The following is a 15,960-nucleotide window of genomic DNA, read 5'->3' as shown; positions in this document are numbered from 1 at the left end:
TTAGGTGACGTGGTCAGGACATACTCAGGGCTCTAGTTCTATACTACAGTAAAGGGTGATGCAGATGTCTACTCACTCTTGTCTCCTCCAGGGAAGATGGAGCGCAGGCGAACCTTCTTGTTCTTCTCTTCAGGAGCCATTGGGAGAGGTTTGGAGCCGTGATTCACTGATGAAGAGTCTCGGGAACTACTGTTCATTCTCAAGGGAGGGGCTGGCGGTTTCTCTTCAATATCGACACTATCGGACATCTTTAGTAACACTCACAGTATCCTAGGACGAAGGGGAAAAACAAGAGAGAGGGAAGTTTAGCATGAGGCTATGATAGAAAATAAAGTAAGGGATTCTTAGGATCAAAGTGGAAAGAGAGAAGAGAGCCATGCCTACAGGCTCTCCTCTGAAATATCAAAATATACTTGAAATCCACCACTCCCTCTGCACACTGCAGGCTTTAAACAGATCAACATCCATCCCACATTTAAAGTTTTTTTTTCATTCCAAATAACTGAATCAAGAAATGTGAGGAATGTTGTAATGGTTTTGAACTTGAGTACTGTAATATTTGTGTTGTGGAGAAATGACCAGGCAGGAGACGGGAGTACAGTTAGTTTTCGTTTAGTCAAAACCTCTCCTGCTCTACAGTTTCCCGGGCACACTCGTGCGCATGTGCATTTCCTATTAGGTGTAGTAACGTACACTGTCGTAATACATCACTGCTTAGTAACAGCATAGTAACTAATATAAACAGATGTAGATCCCAGATACTACAAGTACAAATACTGTAAGACTTTGTCAGGCGTTCAACAAAACTCTACAAGGTAATAGTCTTTGGATGGCTGTCTGTCTCCCCCTCACTGTGTAATCTTTGCTGTCAGTAGAGGCATGAGCAGCCTCAAGCCAGCGTGTTTTAATCTCCATGGGTCACAAGAAGGGCTCTCTCTGTGCTCCAGGGGGGCACAATATCCCATAATCTGTCTTTACTTAGACCTACAACTTCCTGTCATAGTTTCACTCTCTGGTTCCTAATCTTTTTCTTGAAGGAAGGCCTCTGTGTTCAGGAACTACTCTGTGTTCAGGAACTACTCTGTGTTCAGGAACTACTCTGTGTTCAGGAACTACTCTGTGTCCAGGAACTACTCTGTGTTCAGGAACTACTCTGTGTTCAGGAACTACTCTGTGTCCAGGAACTACTCTGTGTCCAGGAACTACTCTGTGTTCAGGAACTACTCTGTGTTCAGGAACTACTCTGTGTAATGTTTTAGATCTGCCGTGTGCCAGAGGGAAAAACAATCCAATCACAAGATTTACAGACTGGAAAACATCTAGCTACAAAAGCATGTTTAAATCTAAATGACTACATTCAACAGAAGCTCCAAGTAGATTACGGATCTTTGCTGAGATCATCGTCTGCTGAGATGATGGAGAGAAACTGACAAGAAAGTGTATAGTATGGAGACTGCAGCCCATCGACTTACATTCATCTAGGGGGAGATAAGTCCACTAGTACACACATCTGACTTCATTAGGAAGCATCTGTAAACAGAATGTTTAGTCCTCAGCATAGCCAAACCGTTACATCCCTGATGTAAAATCCTGGACTACTGTGCTATTGCAGTTGCAGCCTATACAGTATTTTCCATGTGTAACCTGATAATCAGAGATTCAACCAAGCCTCAGTACAAACAGACGCTCCCAGTTATTAAAACACACTTGACATTCAAATCGATCAATGTTTATGTAGGCCCACGACGAAACATGCTTCAGAAACATATCTCACCATTTGCAGTGTATGTCACATTGTGTTCCATTACATTGCTGTGCCTGTTACACTTCACACACCATCCTCTTAGGCATCTCTGTTCTAAATGTGAATATGTGAGGCGGACGTTTGGGCCAGCGATTTAGAATGTGTGTTATAGGGCATGGCTGCTCAGCTGCAGCAAGGGTAGGGCCCAGTAAGGGTAGGGCCTAGGTTAGGAGCTAAGGTTAGGGCAGTAATATCATATGAAGCAGAGGTTCCAACAGAGTTTCTTATTTCTCTCTGCTGCTCTCTTACATTGTTATTGCAGCTGTGGGCTTTTGAAGCCCTCTCCTGGAGCATCAGGACCAGGGTAATATAATGAGAGTGACAGGAGCATGCTCTGCATAGTAAACAGTAGGCCCTCTAGGAATGGCAGCAGCATACAGGACAGTGACACAGATCTGCAGCTTGCAGTAAAGCAGACCCCTAGTTAGGGATTCCAACTACATCAGGAACATTGGCCTATTTAGGTAATGTGGAGAGGTCTCCCGGATAAAGATGGGATAGCCATCTGGAAGAATCTATGGGGATTAATCTGTGCAAGTTAAGGTTAGGCTCAAGACAGTATACTCATTGTCAACCTGAACCCTGTTGACTACAGTTTGAGATGAGGAGAACAGCTACAGATTCAGTTAAATTAGGGTAATTCCCTCTCCCAACGTAAACAAGTGAAAGTCAATGAAGCGCAACCTTCAAGAGACAGCACATTTTTCTCAGGCTGTTAGAAGGACGCGAGCTAATGAGCTGTTTGGCGCTGGAACGGTGCTAATGATGTCCAATGACTTTGTTCGACTGTGAAATCGCAACCGGGATATGAAGAGTGAGAGCTGGGCTACATGTTCATATCTCTCATCCCCTCCCTCATCCTCAAGCCTTCCATCCTCCATCTTAGGCTCTTTTCACAGCCTCGCCCTGAGGCCCATCATGTGATTTACAGTCCAAATGTCTCAGGGCCACACAGCCTCTTAGACTGGAGACCTACATTAGTGAAAAAAGGCCACCAGGCAGCACAGGATACACTCCCGGACCACTTGCAAATGTCTGTCTGTGTGTGTGTCAAATCAAATCGAAGCTTATTGGTCGCGTATACAGTTTAGCAGATGTTATAGCTGGTGCGGCGAAATGCTTATGTTACTAGCGCCTAAAAATACAGTAAAACGTCAAACAAGTTCACAAATCATTTTAATGTAAAAAAAAATTAAAAGTACAAGAAAGTAGAACAAGAAATGAAAAATGAACGTCGGGACGAATCCAATTAACAAATCAGATAGCACTGTAACATTAATAAAAATCCAATCTATACGCACATACAGAGGATGAATTTACACCAGATGTACTAAGAATAATATGTACATTAATAGATATATTAGAGTGAGCTATATCAAGAATCCAGTATATGCGGTGTGTAAAACAGTGTAACTAAATACAAAGTACAGTAGTAGAAATATTAGAATGAGCTATGTCGGGAATACAGTATTGAAAGAGATGGAGACCTGCACACTGTCGAAAAATGAATAAATCCAAAACTGAGGCTTGAATGCAAAAAAAGATATGTTTATCAGAACATCATGGTGCGCAAAAAATCATAGTGCAAGAAAGGGCCTAAATGAAAGGTGAAAACAATCACAAGCGTTGCAGGAATACAGTTTTTGTGAAACATTGTGAAACGGGAAGTGTCCAGTGGTTCAATGTCTCTATGACATGGGACAGCAGTGTTTGCTGTGTGTGAGTGGGTGAGTGTGTATGTGTGTGTGTTTGTGAGTATGAAGTGTGTGTGATAGCTTGTGTGCGTTTTGTGTGAGTGAGTTTGCATAACCTGGTAGATGGCTAGTAATCGCTGTTCAACAGTCTGATGGTCTGGTGATAGAAGCTGTTCAACAGTCTGATGGCCTGGTAATATAATCTGTTCAACAGTCTGATGGTAATAGAAGCTGTTCAACAGTCTGATGGCCTGGTAATAGAAGCTGTTCAACAGTCTGATGGCCTGGTAATAGAATCTGTTCAACAGTCTGATGGTAATAGACGCTGTTCAACAGTCTGATGGTCTGGTAATAGAAGCTGTTCAACAGTCTGATGGTCTGGTAATAGAAGCTGTTCAACAGTCTGATGGCCTGGTGATAGAAGCTGTTCAACAGTCTGATGGTCTGGTGATAGAAGCTGTTCAATAGTCTGATGGTCTGGTGATAGAAGCTGTTCAACAGTCTGATGGTCTGGTAATAGAAGCTGTTCAACAGTCTGATGGCCTGGGGATAGAAGCTGTTCAACAGTCTGATGGCCTGGTAATAGAAGCTGTTCAACAGTCTGATGGTCTGGTAATAGAAGCTGTTCAACAGTCTGATGGCCTGGTAATAGAAGCTGTTCAACAGTCTGATGGCCTGGTAATAGAAAATGTTCAATAGTCTGATGGTCTGGTGATAGAAGCTGTTCAACAGTCTGATGGTCTGGTAATAGAAGCTGTTCAACAGTCTGATGGCCTGGTAATAGAAGCTGTTCAACAGTCTGATGGTCTGGTAATAGAAGCTGTTCAACAGTCTGATGGTCTGGTAATAGAAGCCGTTCAATAGTCTGATGGCCTGGTTATAGAAGCTGTTCAACAGTCTGATGGTCTGGTAATAGAAGCTGTTCAACAGTTTGATGGTCTGGTAATAGAAGCTGTTCAACAGTCTGATGGCCTGGTGATAGAAGCTGTTCAACAGTCTGATGGTCTGGTAATAGAAGCTGTTCAACAGTCTGATGGTCTGGTAATAGAAGCCGTTCAATAGTCTGATGGTCTGGTGATAGAAGCTGTTCAACAGTCTGATGGCCTGGTAATAGAAGCTGTTCAACAGTCTGATGGTCTGGTAATAGAAGCTGTTCAACAGTCTGATGGTCTGGTAATAGAAGCTGTTCAACAGTCTGATGGCCTGGTAATAGAAGCCGTTCAACAGTCTGATGGTCTGGTAATAGAAGCCGTTCAATAGTCTGATGGTCTGGTGATAGAAGCTGTTCAACAGTCTGATGGTCTGGTAATAGAAGCTGTTCAACAGTCTGATGGTCTGGTAATAGAAGCTGTTCAACAGTCTGATGGTCTGGTAATAGAAGCTGTTCAACAGTCTGATGGTCTGGTAATAGAAGCTGTTCAACAGTCTGATGGTCTGGTAATAGAAGCTGTTCAACAGTCTGATGGCCTGGTGATAGAAGCTGTTCAACAGTCGGATGGCCTGGTGATAGAAGCTGTTCAACAGTCTGATGGTCTGGTAATAGAAGCTGTTAAACAGTCTGATGGTCTGGTAATAGAAGCTGTTCAACAGTCTGATGGTCTGGTAATAGAAGCTGTTCAACAGTCTGATGGCCTGGTAATAGAAGCTGTTCAACAGTCTGATGGCCTGGTGGTAGAAGCTGTTCAACAGTCTGATGGTCTGGTGATAGAAGCTGTTCAACAGTCTGATGGTCTGGTAATAGAAGCTGTTCAACAGTCTGATGGCCTGGTGATAGAAGCTGTTCAACAGTCTGATGGCCTGGTGATAGAAGCTGTTCAACAGTCTGATGGCCTGGTGATAGAAGCTGTTCAACAGTCTGATGGTCTGGTAATAGAAGCTGTTCAACAGTCTGATGGTCTGGTAATAGAAGCTGTTCAACAGTCTGATGGTCTGGTAATAGAAGCTGTTCAACAGTCTGATGGCCTGGTGATAGAAGCTGTTCAACAGTCTGATGGCCTGGTGGTAGAAGCTGTTCAACAGTCTGATGGTCTGGTGATAGAAGCTGTTCAACAGTCTGATGGCCTGATGATAGAAGACTGTTTATTAGTCTGATGGTCTGGTAATAGAAGCTGTTCAACAGTCTGATGGCCTGGTGATAGAAGCTGTTCAACAGTCTGATGGCCGGGTAATAGAAGCTCTTCAACAGTCTGATGGCCTGGTAATAGAAGCTGTTCAATAGTCTGATGGTCTGGTGATAGAAGCTGTTCAATAGTCTGATGGTCTGGTAATGGAAGATGTTCAATAGTCTGATGGTCTGGTGATAGAAGCCGTTCAACAGTCTGATGGTCTGGTAATAGAAGCTGTTCAACAGTCTGATGGTCTGGTAATAGAAGCCGTTCAATAGTCTGATGGTCTGGTGATAGAAGCTGTTCAACAGTCTGATGGTCTGGTGATAGAAGCTGTTCAACAGTCTGATGGCCTGGTGATAGAAGACTGTTCAACAGTCTGATGGCCTAGTGATAGAAGCTGTTCAACAGTCTGATGGCCTGGTGATAGAAGCTGTTCAACAGTCTGATGGTCTGGTAATAGAAGCTGTTCAACAGTCTGATGGTCTGGTAATAGAAGCTGTTCAACAGTCTGATGGCCTGGTGATAGAAGCTGTTCAACAGTCTGATGGCCTGGTGATAGAAGCTGTTCAACAGTCTGATGGTCTGGTGATAGAAGCTGTTCAACAGTCTGATGGCCTGGTAATAGAAGCTGTTCAACAGTTTGATGGTCTGGTAATAGAAGCTGTTCAACAGTCTGATGGTCTGGTAATAGAAGCTGTTCAACAGCCTGATGGCCTGGTGATAGAAGCTGTTCAACAGTCGGATGGCCTGGTGATAGAAGCTATTCAACAGTCTGATGGTCTGGTAATAGATGCTGTTTAACAGTCTGATGGTCTGGTAATAGAAGCTGTTCAACAGTCTGATGGTCTGGTAATAGAAGCTGTTCAACAGTCTGATGTCCTGGTAATAGAAGCTGTTCAACAGTCTGATGGCCTGGTGATAGAAGCTGTTCAACAGTCTGATGGTCTGGTGATAGAAGCTGTTCAACAGTCTGATGGCCTGGTGATAGAAGCTGTTCAACAGTCTGATGGTCTGGTAATAGAAGCTGTTCAACAGTCTGATGGCCTGGTGATAGAAGCTGTTCAACAGTCTGATGGTCTGGTGATAGAAGCTGTTCAACAGTCTGATGGCCTGGTGAAAGAAGCTGTTCAACAGTCTGATGGTCTGGTGATAGAAGCTGTTCAACAGTCTGATGGCCTGGTGATAGAAGACTGTTTATTAGTCTGATGGTCTGGTAATAGAAGCTGTTCAACAGTCTGATGGCCTGGTGATAGAAGCTGTTCAACAGTCTGATGGCCGGGTAATAGAAGCTCTTCAACAGTCTGATGGCCTGGTAATAGAAGCTGTTCAATAGTCTGATGGTCTGGTGATAGAAGCTGTTCAATAGTCTGATGGTCTGGTAATGGAAGATGTTCAATAGTCTGATGGTCTGGTGATAGAAGCTGTTCAACAGTCTGATGGTCTGGTAATAGAAGCTGTTCAACAGTCTGATGGTCTGGTGATAGAAGCTGTTCAATAGTCTGATGGCCTGGTGATAGAAGCTGTTCAACAGTCTGATGACCTGGTAATAGAAGCTGTTCAACAGCCTGATGGTCTGGTAATAGAAGCTGTTCAACAGTCTAATGGTCTGGTAATAGAAGCCGTTCAACAGTCTGATGGCCTGGTAATAGAAGCTGTTCAACAGTCTGATGGTCTGGTAATAGAAGCTGTTCAATAGTCTGATGGTCTGGTGATATAAGCTGTTCAACAGTCTGATGGCCTGGTAATAGAAGCTGTTCAACAGTCTGATGGCCTGGTAATAGAAGCTGTTCAACAGTCTGATGGCCTGGTAATAGAAGCTGTTCAACAGTCTGATGGCCTGTTAATAGAAGCTGTTCAACAGTCTGATGGCCTGTTAATAGAAGCTCTTCAATAGTTTGATGGCCTGGTAATAGAAGCTGTTCAACAGTCTGATGGCCTGGTAATAGAAGCTGTTTAACAGTCTGATGGTCTGGTGATAGAAGCTGTTCAACAGTCTGATGGCCTGGTAATAGAAGCTGTTCAACAGTCTGATGGCCTGGTAATAGAAGCTGTTCAACAGTCTGATGGCCTGGTAATAGAAGCTGTTCAATAGACTGATGGCCTGGTAATAGAAGCAGTTTTTTTGTCTCTCGGCCTTGGCACTGATGCATCTGTACTGACTCCGTCTGTCAGACGGTAGCAGAGTAAACAGTCTGTGGCTCGGGTCCTTAATTATCTTCTTGGCCTTCCTTTGACACAGAGTGCTGTAAATGTCTTGGAGGGCAGGCATCGTGCCCCCGATGATGCGTTGGGCTGACCGCACAGAGCAATGCGGTTGAGGGCGGTGCGGTTGCCATATCAGGCAGTGATGCAGCCCGACAGAATCTGTAGAAGCTCGTAAAGGTCCTAGGTGTCATGCCAAATTTCTTCAGCTGACTGAAGTTGTAGGGGCGCTGTTGTCCTCACCACGCTGTCGGTGTGGTGAGACCGTTCCATGTCCTCAGGGATACGCACACCGAAGAACTTTGAAGCTTTTGACACTATTCACTGTGGCCCTTCAATGAGGATGGGAGCATGCTTCCTCCTCTGTCTCCCGTAGTCCACGGTCAACTCCTTCATTTTGTTGATGTTGAGGGAGAGGATATTTTCCTGGCACCACTCCACCAGGGCTCTGACCTCCTCCCTGTAGGCTGTCTCATTGTTGTTGCTAATCAGGCCTAACACTGCCGTGTCGTTAGCAAACTTGATGAGTTGGAGTCGTGCTTGGCCACGCAGTCATGGGTGAACAGGGAGTACAGGATGGGGCTGAGCAGACTCCCCTATGGGGCCCCCTTGTTGAGGATCAGTGTGGCGGAGGTGTTGTTGCCGGCCCTCAGGAAATCTAGGACCCAATTGCACAGGGAGGAGTTCAGACTCAAGTCCCTAAGCTTAGTGACAAGTTTAGAGAACACTACGGTGTTAAAAGCTGAGCTATAGTCTATAAACAGGATTCTCACATAGGTATTCCTCTCGTCCAAGTGGGATAGAGCGGTGTGCAGTGCAATGGCGATTGTGTTGTCCATGGATCTGTTGGGGCGGTATGCAAATTGTAGTGGTTCAATGGAGGTGGAGGTGATATGGTCCTTCATTAGCCTTTCAAAGCACTTCATGATGACAGAAGTGAATGCTACTGGGCGATAGTCATTTAGTTCAGTTACCTTAGCTTGCTTGGGTATAGGAACAATGGTGGCCATCTTGAAGCAAGTGGGGATGACAGACTGGGAGAGTGAGAGGTTGAAAATGTCCGTAAACATTCCAGCCAGCTGGTCAGCACATGCTCTGAGAGTGTGGCTTGGGATGCCGTCTGGGCCAGCAGCCTTGTGAGGGTTAACACGCTTGAAGGTCCTACTCACATCAGCTACAGAGATCGGGAGCCCGCAGTCCTCTTGAGCAGCGGGGGTCCACGTCGGCATCTGTGTGTTGTTTTCCTCGAAGCGGGTGAAAAAGGTGTGCTGTTTTTCCCTTTATAATCCGTGACTCTCTGAAGTCCCTGCCACATACGTCTCATTTCTCAGCCATTGAATTGCGACTCCACTTTTTCCCTGTACTGTCTTTTAACCTCTTTGATTGTCTTGTGGAGGTCATAGGGGGTCTGTTTGTACTCCGTCCATGTTTCCAGTCGCCGTGGTTAAATGGGTTGATTCTTGCTTTCAGTTTTGTGCGAATGCTGCTATCTATCCACGGATTTTGGTTTGGGTATATTCTAATCGTCACTATAGGAACAATATCTTCTATGCACTTTCTGATGAACCCAGAGACAGAGTCAGTGTATTCGTTGATGTTATTCCCAGAGGCGGCCTGGAACATATTCCTGTCCACATGAACAAAACAGTCTTGTAGCATGGATTCCGATTGGTCAGACCAGCGTTGTACAGACCATACCACAGGTGCCTTTTCTCAGGAGATAACGGGGTTGGCATTTGATCGTGAGGTAATCCAGGTCAGGAGAGGTGAAAATCTTAAGGGTTTTGTACATTCCTACAATCGCACTATGAGTTGTTGATTTTAACATACTGCTCCGCCTTTCGTTTTCGTGCAAAGTAATTTTTCCTAGTCCGTGCGATGTCTGGAAAACCCTGATGGCTGTATAGCCTGATCAAGGCACCTCCCCCAAAATCCAAGTCTATGTGAGGCAGTTAAGTTAGTCTCTCGTATTTATCTGGTAGGTAAATCTGCGCTCTGAGCTTGCAAAGATTATTTTCCAGTGACTGTACATTAGCAAGTAATATACTAAGAAGCGGAGGGTGGTTTACCCTTTTAACTTAAATCGGACTAGTACTATACCTCGCCTTACCCTTCTCCGGCTGCATCTTTTTGGGAAAAGGGCTCCAGTGATGAATGGAACTGCTTCGGGTAATCCAGAAAGGATCCAGCTCCGGAAATTCAAACTTGTGGTGAGTTATCTCCGATCTGATGTCCAGAAGTTCTTGTCAGTCATAGGACATAATACTGAAAACTTTCTGATCAATTAAAGTAAAAAATAACACTAAAATAAACAAAAGCCTGCAATGTTGGTTTGGAGCTAGCAACAGGGCGACCATCGTTGGCGCCATCTTGTTCCAGGTTTCCCATCTGAAGTGTGTGTGTGTGTGTGTGTGTGTGTGTGTGTGTGTGTGTGTGTGTGTGTGTGTGTGTGTGTGTGTGTGTGTGTGTGTGTGTGTGTGTGTGTGTGTGTGTGTGTGTGTGCGTATGCATGTGTGGTAGGGATGCAGATTTTAAATGATTTGATTATTCGACTAATATCATAATTTTTTTAAGTTACCCGGATAGTAATTGCTATTGACTCTAATGCCCTAACCACTAGGCTACCTGCCACCCCCAATTAATTGAACACTAAAATACGTTCGTATATCCGGATATTCAATTAACCACGCCCATCCCTATTGTAGTGTGCATGCATGCGCGCTTGAGTGTGTGTGGATTAGAAGCCTTTATTTAAATGTTTGTGGAGAGTTTGTTACATCATCAAGCCTCAGCATGGGAAAACAGTGTGTTAGATTTAAGTCAGATCATTCCCATGAGAAACCCCTGATTTATGTCTGTCAGAGAGGTAGACAGAGGTGGTTCACTCACAGTGTGGGGAGATGGGCTGACTCCACCTCATAAAGCAGATAAGTGCTGCAGTATACAGTAAATGTGTGTGTAAGTGAATGAGAGAGAGGATGTGTTTTCAGTGATAAGACACTAAAGTAGCCGTGTCCCTGCCCACATAAAAAACACTACAGTTTACTATAGAATACAACAGTATTTACTATAGAATTCTGTAGTAAACTGTAGTATACTACACACTATAGTATCCCTCGATCATGTGCATTAGTTACTATAGAATTCTGTAGTAAACTTTAGTAAATTGTAGTATACTGTAGTATACTATACTGCACACTGTAGTATCCCTCGATCAAGTGTAGTACCTACAGTGGAATTATGTAGTAAATTGTAGTATACTGTAGAATACTACACTACACAATGTAGTATCCCTCGATCATGTGTAGAACTTACTGTAGAATTTAGTAGTAAACTGCAACATACTATACTACACACTGTAGTAACCCTCGATAATGTAGTACTCAGGCCTACTGTAGAATTCTGTAGTAAACTGTAGTATACTGTAGAATACTATAGTACAGACCTTGTCGATATGCTAATATTACATTTGCATATACCCCACCCATTTCTCTCCCCCATAGCCCAATTTGTGCCACCCATGAGTGAGAAACCTACATGCCAAGTATAGACCATATATTGTGTTGCCTACAGGTTATGGAAAATGTCCTCTTTTAGTACATGTCCAGTTGGTTTCCTCAAGAAGGAAGCCCCAGTTCTATGTCAAAGATAGTCAAACAAAAACACTATAGTAAATACTACAGTAATGTAAAAACACTGCAGTGAATACTATAGTATATACTATAGTTTGATATATAAACAATAGTATTTTTTAATGTGGGTGGGACTGAAACAGTCAACACAAAGCTAGTTCCTACACTTGTTTGGGTGTGGTGAGTCACGCTACAGTATATTCCCCATTTGAAGCAGTTTTTCTGGATATACCTGAATGCACATGAGGGCTTCTGTTAGATTGTGTTACTCTCCCCACGAGGAGTGAGAGGTCGTTAGTCCTCTATTCTGTAAAAGTGAAACTGTCTGTCTCACACCATGCCGTATGGTTACCCTGCACACTATCTGGGAACAGCTTAGAGTACAGCTGAAATACTGAAATTAAGCTTTGAAGTTAATTGAACATACTGTAGTTTGTCCCCCCAAAAAACGGTGTTAGATTGATCACAAGCGGCTAACGCTACCCGGTATCTTTGATCAGAAAAGATCCACTGATTTCCAATGTCTCTAACCTAACTTATTTACTTTATCCTCTTCATTCCTGGAGGAACTTAGGCCCTGTATCTCTGTCCTGTTAATCATTAAATATTCCATGCTAGACTCAATAGCCTACCTCTGAGAAAGACATCAATCCTGTGGTTACCATGATGTCATCAGTCATGGCCCTTGTTACGTAAAAGCAGGCGCCATGTTGAGAGACCGTCTACACTACCTTGTGGTAAAACAGTTGTGCTTTTCATTAGGTCACTATAATAGAGCAGTGTTGTACTGTAGTTCATATCCAGAGCCCAGACGCAGGCCTTATGTGACCAGTACAGTAATAACACAGACCAATCAGGTCCCTATCTGGTCAGCCAATCAAAGTGAAAGGAAGTTCAAAGCCTTCCGCCCGCAGGTCATTAAAACAACACTTGCGAATGTATCCCATTATTCCTCCACAGACAGACAGGACCACAGGGCAGCAGCACAGGGCTTCATCGATTGCACCTCTGACTCATGGTCCTCTACAGGGACTACATCATCAAGACTACACCTCCGTGTAGGCCACGGGGCATATTCATGAAAATTATGATTTGTGTCAACAATCGCAGGCATTGGGGTCTGTAATATAAAGCACACTCAATGAGTACTCTATCTATTCATCAGGGAACACACAATGCACTATACTGTAAGCACTGGGAGCTAGAATCAATGCACTAGAAGTGAAAGGATAAGTACATAGAAAGTAAAAGCATTTGCACTGTTAGTTAACTATATCTCTGCTGTACACGTATGATGTCATCAGCAGGTTGACTGCAGGAAGTTCCCTTCCTTTCCCTCCCCCATAGGTGTGGCCCTCTGGCTAGTCACATGACTAATGGATGCTTTAGTACTGCTGAGTGGTCAGTGTCCACAGGGACCGCTAAAGATGGACGTATCACAGGCGCCCATACATTCCTTATCCTTCACTGACTGTAGGTTAAAACACTGACCTATTTATTGGGTAATGTCAGCAGGCTGACAGGCAGGGAGGCAGTTAGTGTACATTTTACTGTATGAGTGCACTGCCCCTAAGGAGCATCTCCTGTTTCTCCATCTCTGATCCCATCCAACATTAAAAAAACAACAGCACCGGCAAGCAACAAACAACTCTCTTTTTTCTATGTACACGATGGTAGGGTTAGATAACAAGAGGTTTTTGTAATGCTTAAATATATCAACTGCCCAGGAGGGAAAACAGAATCGCTCTGTCATCAAGAGACTTCTCTCTGTGATTCATCAATAAATAGCGCAATACTTTTTTATTTTTTTTATTTATTCTGTTGGATTATTCATCTGTGGATATGCAGCATCATCAAAATGATACCATGATGCCAATTTAAGACCACAAGCTGTGAAAAAAAGGCAGAAAAGTAGCAACAGGAACATGAGGCTAACGTGCCTTAAATTGCCCTTCCTCTTCTTGCTCGGCAGGGCTTGCATTACGGTTGCCACATTAGAATATGCCGTCTTGACAGAAACAGGACTGTACACGTGTCAAAAAAGCCACAGGGAGCCAGCCACCACTGCCTACTGCCTATACAGTACATGGCCCACCATTATCTGAGATATTACTGGGGATGTTTCCTATTCAACTTTTACTATATCCATGAGGAGCTGTTATTTTCCCTGCTCTTTGGCTCTGATCAAACATTAATGCTGAATTTTCCTGGCTAAAGCAGGAGGAGCTGTAGAAGGACTGTGATTTAGAGCTGGCCCAGTGATGTGGATGAGGATGGGGGAGGGCTGGCTGTAGGAGCCTGCCTAAGTTGAGCCTCACTGAGCAGGATAGGCAGGCTCAGCCTCTAGATCTGGCACAGGCTCATGGCTCTATGTAGCATTAGGGCTGGTGGAGGGGAGGGGGGACAGGCCAACTGGGGAATGGGTCTGTTGTGGACGTTGAAGAGGCATATCCAGTTCTGCTCTGTTACAAGGGGGAGCTGTTAGGATAACCAATCATCACCTCTTGAGACTAGGATGACGAGCTGTGCAGAATGTTTGCTTTACGTAGTTCTGAAAATGTTGGATGACAATAAATCCCTATTTTAATTTTGTACATTTGTATTCAGACACGCGTTACTTCAAAGCCTAAAATGACGTGTCAAAACAACAGCCTTTTTCTCCATACGCTCTCTTCTCACAGCACAGGGGAGGGCGCACAGCACAGACCCTGATCACAGCGGAGAGCAGACCACCACACACAGGCCAAACCACAGCAGATGTCATCTCTTTAAAGCCCAAACCCTCACCTCTCGCGTGATTTCCCTGTCAAGGTCACCACGGAAACAGTTGTTCTGCAGAAGTCATTGAAGGAATGAAAAGATTATTTTATCCTCCTCTTCACTTGAACAGACAGAGAGAAAACAGTCCTGGGTTCAGCTGACAACAACGGCTCTCTTTGATGGAGCCAGGGCCAATAGAGGGACCAGTCTCAAGGTAGAGAGCTCCAAAACTCTCTGAGGTCCACACTGATCCACTGGGTACAAACTATAGGCTATAGTTGTATTTTTGTAGAGTAAATGCTACCTCATGTCCATAATGTAGAGATAATCATGTAAGAGGGAAATGTACGTGAACAAGAAAGCTCTTAGATTTAAACTTCTTTCATTCAATTCCCTTAGAAATGTAAGAGATAATTGACTCCATGTGATTCTGATTCTGTATAATCTGTCTTTCTGTTCCTCTGACTGATATATCAGTCTTTCTCCCTAGAAGCTCCACCTCCTCCCAGAGTTCCTTCCTGAGTCCCCCCTCCTCTAGGTGCTGCTGGGATACTGGGCCTGCTTTGCATACAGCCGCTAGACCTCCATTAGATTCACAATGAGCCACAGTTCAACTGCAGCTCAGAACAGGTGGCAGGTGGGATGTGGTGTGTGTGTGTGTGTGTGTGTGTGTGTGTGTGTGTGTGTGTGTGTGTGTGTGTGTGTGTGTGTGTGTGTGTGTGTGTGTGTGTGTGTGTGTGTGTGTGTGTGTGTGTGTGTGTGTGTGTGTGTGTGTGTGTGTGTGTGTGTGTGTAATTAACTCTTTTTACTCTGAGATCCCAGTGAATCCCAAGGTCATTCACTACAAAGCAAGTGGAGTGTTCATCTTAGCGATAACCCTAACCAGCTGACTAACTAGAAGTGTCCACTTGCTCATCTGATGCAAAATGAACTAAAAAGACATAGAAGTATTGTTTCTATACTCAATGACCGCTCAAACTCATTTTCCACTAAATAATAAAATAATAACAGGAAAATCATTCCTGGCATTTCTTCTGGGTCAGTTGTGTTAAAGTGATCTCTTTCCATGGGTAATACTGTACACTCGTCATACTGGTATTCACACAAACACACAGCTGTTTAGGGAGTAGGTATTCACAGAGAGGAGATTCATTTGGAGGGGGATGATCCAGTAAGAGCTGGAAGAACCCTTACACCGGATCATCGCAGCTAGCTAGCTGCTATCCGAGTGGCTACTCCTGGCTAACGTCTCTGTCCCGAAACAAGCACCAGTTAGCCTGGAGCTAGGCCCATCTCCCGGCTAGCCGATTGCTGCTGGCACACGCCCGCCCGACTAGCATCACTACTCTGGACAGTTCTGACTTAGAATATGTGGACAACTACAAATACATAGGTGTCTGGTTAGACTGTAAACTCTACTTCCAGACTCACATTAAGCATCTCCAAACCAAAATTAAATCTAGAATCGGCTCCCTATTTTGCAACAAAGCCTCCTTCACTCATGCTGTCAAACATACCCTCGTAAAACTGACTATCCTGCCGATCCTCGACTTCAGCGACGTCATTTACAAAATAGCCTCCAACACTCTACTCAACAAACTGGATGGTGTCTATCACAGTGCCATCCATTTTGTCACCAAAGCCCCATATACTACCCACCACTGCGACCTGTATGCTCTCGTTGACTGGCCCTCTCTCGTTGAACTTGCCAGTTGAGGACTTGTGAGGCGTCTGTTTCTCAAACTATATACTCTAATGTA

At 44.2% G+C, this 15,960-nt stretch overlaps 1 protein-coding gene across 2 annotated transcripts in view; it reads right to left on the bottom strand.

Annotated features, from left to right (window-relative positions):
* LOC139537051 (serine/threonine-protein kinase PAK 3) overlaps nt 1–15,960 on the bottom strand; it is a 57,909-nt gene that overhangs the window by 25,849 nt on the left and 16,100 nt on the right. For both annotated transcript variants that reach the window (XM_071337888.1, XM_071337889.1), the window contains exon 2: nt 77–270. In XM_071337888.1, coding sequence (XP_071193989.1) covers nt 77–248 — 172 coding nt within the window. In that variant the 5' untranslated portion in view covers nt 249–270. The remainder of the gene's footprint in view (nt 1–76; nt 271–15,960) is intronic.

This window comes from Salvelinus alpinus, chromosome 13 (genome assembly GCF_045679555.1).
Source record: "Salvelinus alpinus chromosome 13, SLU_Salpinus.1, whole genome shotgun sequence".
Taxonomy (NCBI): domain Eukaryota; kingdom Metazoa; phylum Chordata; class Actinopteri; order Salmoniformes; family Salmonidae; genus Salvelinus; species Salvelinus alpinus.
This window is presented reverse-complemented; position numbering and strand designations above follow the sequence as displayed.